The sequence below is a fragment of the Pygoscelis adeliae genome, unplaced genomic scaffold (genome assembly GCF_000699105.1).
Source record: "Pygoscelis adeliae isolate BGI_AS28 unplaced genomic scaffold, ASM69910v1 Scaffold482, whole genome shotgun sequence".
In the NCBI taxonomy this organism is placed as follows: domain Eukaryota; kingdom Metazoa; phylum Chordata; class Aves; order Sphenisciformes; family Spheniscidae; genus Pygoscelis; species Pygoscelis adeliae.
The window spans coordinates 855814-858719 of record NW_008824192.1 but is presented as its reverse complement, the minus strand read 5'-3'; the positions used below and the strand labels follow the sequence as shown (position 1 = coordinate 858719).

The following is a 2906-nucleotide window of genomic DNA, read 5'->3' as shown; positions in this document are numbered from 1 at the left end:
CGCCTCAGGGTGATGCCATCAGGCAGCAGGACTGGCTGCCACCCCCGCCCCCCCACTCGCCCCATACATTTCTTCTTGCTTTTCTTCTCCTTCTTCTCCCCGTTCACCTGGAACATGGACATGGGCTCCTTCTTGGTGCTTTTGGCAGATTTGGCTTTGCCATCAGGGTTGCTCTTGTCTCCTGGCAGGATGGAGGAGCCGATGAGCGGCCGGACAGGGGGACGGGGATGGGCGGTGATGGGGGACAGGGAGGTGACAGGGTTGGGGCAGCGGGAAGGGGTGAGCCGGGGAGAGATTGCATGGGGAGGGGGCGACTGCCCTGCAGCCCCCTGAGCCTCCTGGGACAGCGATGGGGACGGGACACAGGCGATCCCCTTGTGTCAGCAAGGACGGATGCAAGTGGCAACGGCGCTGGGTACAAGCCGTCCCCATCCCCTGGGCACTCACCCTTCGGCTTCAGCTTCTTCTCTCGGCTCTCGCCCGGGGGGGGCTCTTTGGGCAGTTTCTTCTTGAGCTTTTTTGGCGGGTCTTTATTCTCCACCTCCTCTTCCTCCTCCTCCTCCTCCGAGTCCTCGGCCGGCCCTGCCGGGAGGTGACACCGTGCCATCAGCAACGCGGTGGCCTCTTGCATCGGGGACCCGCAGCCTCATGGTTTGCGAGCAGGGAACCTCCCTCGGCAGTGCCGGGCTGGTGTTGGCAACCATCCCGCCACGGCCAGGGGGCTGGGGGCGTGGGGGGCCGGGCGGGGTGTGGGGGCCGTGGGTTCCCGGCCCAGCCGCGGTGGCCAGCAGCACGTTGGACATGTCCAGTGCCGGACACAGCATGTGAAGTCACACCGCCATCTCGCGGCTGCAGCCCCGGGGTGCGGAGCCGGGGGGACGAGCCCCATCTTTTTGCCCACTCCATCTTTTTGCTCCGGAAAGATGTCCGGGGAGCTGGTGGCACCGGCCAGCCGCCGACTGCCACATTCCCAGGGAGCGTGTGTGTGTCCCCCGATCCCGACTCCCTAGCCAACGCCACGCATACAGGTCCCCTGCCACATCCCCTTTCCTCCCGGGTGCGTAGCTGGGTTTTGGCCAAAAAGCCCCCCAGGGACATGCAGAGCCCCTGCAGACACCGGGAGCATCGATGGCACCGGCGGGACATGGTACACAGGGACCTGAGGTGCCCCGAGCGGGTGCCTGCAGAGGGGTGGGTGCTGCCCCCCCACCTTGCTGCTTCTTGGGGCCCTTGGCCACGCGGGAGCGGGGGGCTGGGCTCTCCTTCTTCTTCCGAGGCTCCCTGGTGAATTTGGAGTAGGGGTCCTTGTTGCTCTCCTCCTCCCCCTTCTCCTCCTTCTTCTTCCTCAGCTTCTTCACCCCTGCACATTTCAAGAGATGCCTGCGATGGAGAGCACCGCTGGTGCAGGATGGGGCCACGGGGGGGGACCAGCGTGTCCCCCCCATTTCCATGGGACCTGTGGCGGGTCTGTGCTTACCCTGTGCCGGGGCACAGGGCTCCTCCGCAGCCCCCGGCTTCTTCCCCCGCGGCCGCGGGGGCTTGGCCTCAGGCTCCGGCACGGGCTCCTGCCGCTTCTTCTTCAGCTTCTGCCCCTGCGGATGGTGCTGCGGAGACGGTGCTGGCCTTAAATCCCTTTTCCCTTTGCAAGGCAACCCCTGTCATACAGCACCGGCTCCCTTTCTGAAACACAGCCGGGCTTCTCCCCGGCCCCACGTCGGAGCAGGGACCCGCTCCGGGGAGATGGGGACACGCTTGCACCTTCAAACGAGCCATTACCGAAGGGAACGACTTACCATGGGGCAGCCCACCGGGGAAGGCAGAGGGAGGAAAACAGAAAGGACTGTTAGCAGACAGACGGGAGAGCGTCAGCGCTGGGACAGACGGCCGCGTGCCAGCCCCGGGGATGAGGGACATGATGCTGGCGCTGCCCTGACGCCATGAACCACGCCAGCATGGAGGGACAAGCCACGTCGTGCCGTAGGGACCCCGGCCGGGAGCCACCCCGGGCACCCGCTCATCTCCCAGTGGGCATCCCAGGGGACCTAAACTGGGACAGGGGACACGGGGACAGGCAGGCAGCCTGGCTCCGCACTTCCATCTCCTCTCGCCCACACAAAAGGCTCCCATCGAAGGCAAGGAGTCGCGGAGCCGTGCTGGGATGAAGGTCAGCAGGAGTGGGGAGGCAGGGGTATTAGGCACAGCACACCTAATCCTGGTTAGCCAGGCCTATAAATAACCCTGATTTACCAAATGCAGAGCACGTGGGGCAGCACTTGGCTCCAGACAGGAGATATTTGGGGAGTGGGTGTCAGTTCAGGGCCCTCAGAAAGTGATTTAAACAAATCCAGTCGCACCAGGGCACCCACCGCCCAGCAAAGCACCTTCCCCCTCACAGGGGTTTCGTCCCTCCCGGATTCCCCAGCATGGTGGGTGAAGGTGTTTTGCAAGAGGGGTGATCCGGCCAGATCCCAGCGGGATCCCAGCGCTGAGGATTTGCCGGGGGGTGGTGGTGGTGGGGAAGCTGGGGGTCCCACAGCGGAGAACTGGCTGGTTTCTTCCATGTCATCAGCTCACACCAAAAAGCTCCTTCGCATCCTTTAATCCCTTAAGCAGCTTGGGGGGGAGGACAGCCACTCGCTTCATTACTTAATGAAGCCCTTCGAGGAGGGGCTGCTGATTAAATCAGGTTGTCGATGAAACTGCTGCTGAGACCCCTCTGAGGGCGGGCGGCACCCAAGGGCTGTGCCGAAATGCAGTGAGTGGGGTCTGGCCTTCGGGGTCACGGCCTGGGGAAAGTGAGTCACGGCTGACGGCTTAACTGAAAGGCTTAATTAAAGCATTAATTAGGAACTGAGAGCCCACGTCATGGGGTGCTTCGAAGTGATGGAGATGGGGTTTGGAAGGAT

At 63.4% G+C, this 2906-nt stretch overlaps 1 protein-coding gene across 1 annotated transcript in view; it reads right to left on the bottom strand.

Moving 5' to 3' along the window:
* The window catches only part of TULP1 (tubby like protein 1), a gene marked incomplete at its 3' end in the record, with an annotated part of 6942 nt that overhangs the window by 2977 nt on the left and 1059 nt on the right, over nt 1-2906 (bottom strand). The window contains 4 exon segments of the mRNA XM_009334774.1: nt 68-181; nt 448-582; nt 1211-1360; nt 1478-1592. Coding sequence (XP_009333049.1) covers nt 68-181; nt 448-582; nt 1211-1360; nt 1478-1592 — 514 coding nt within the window.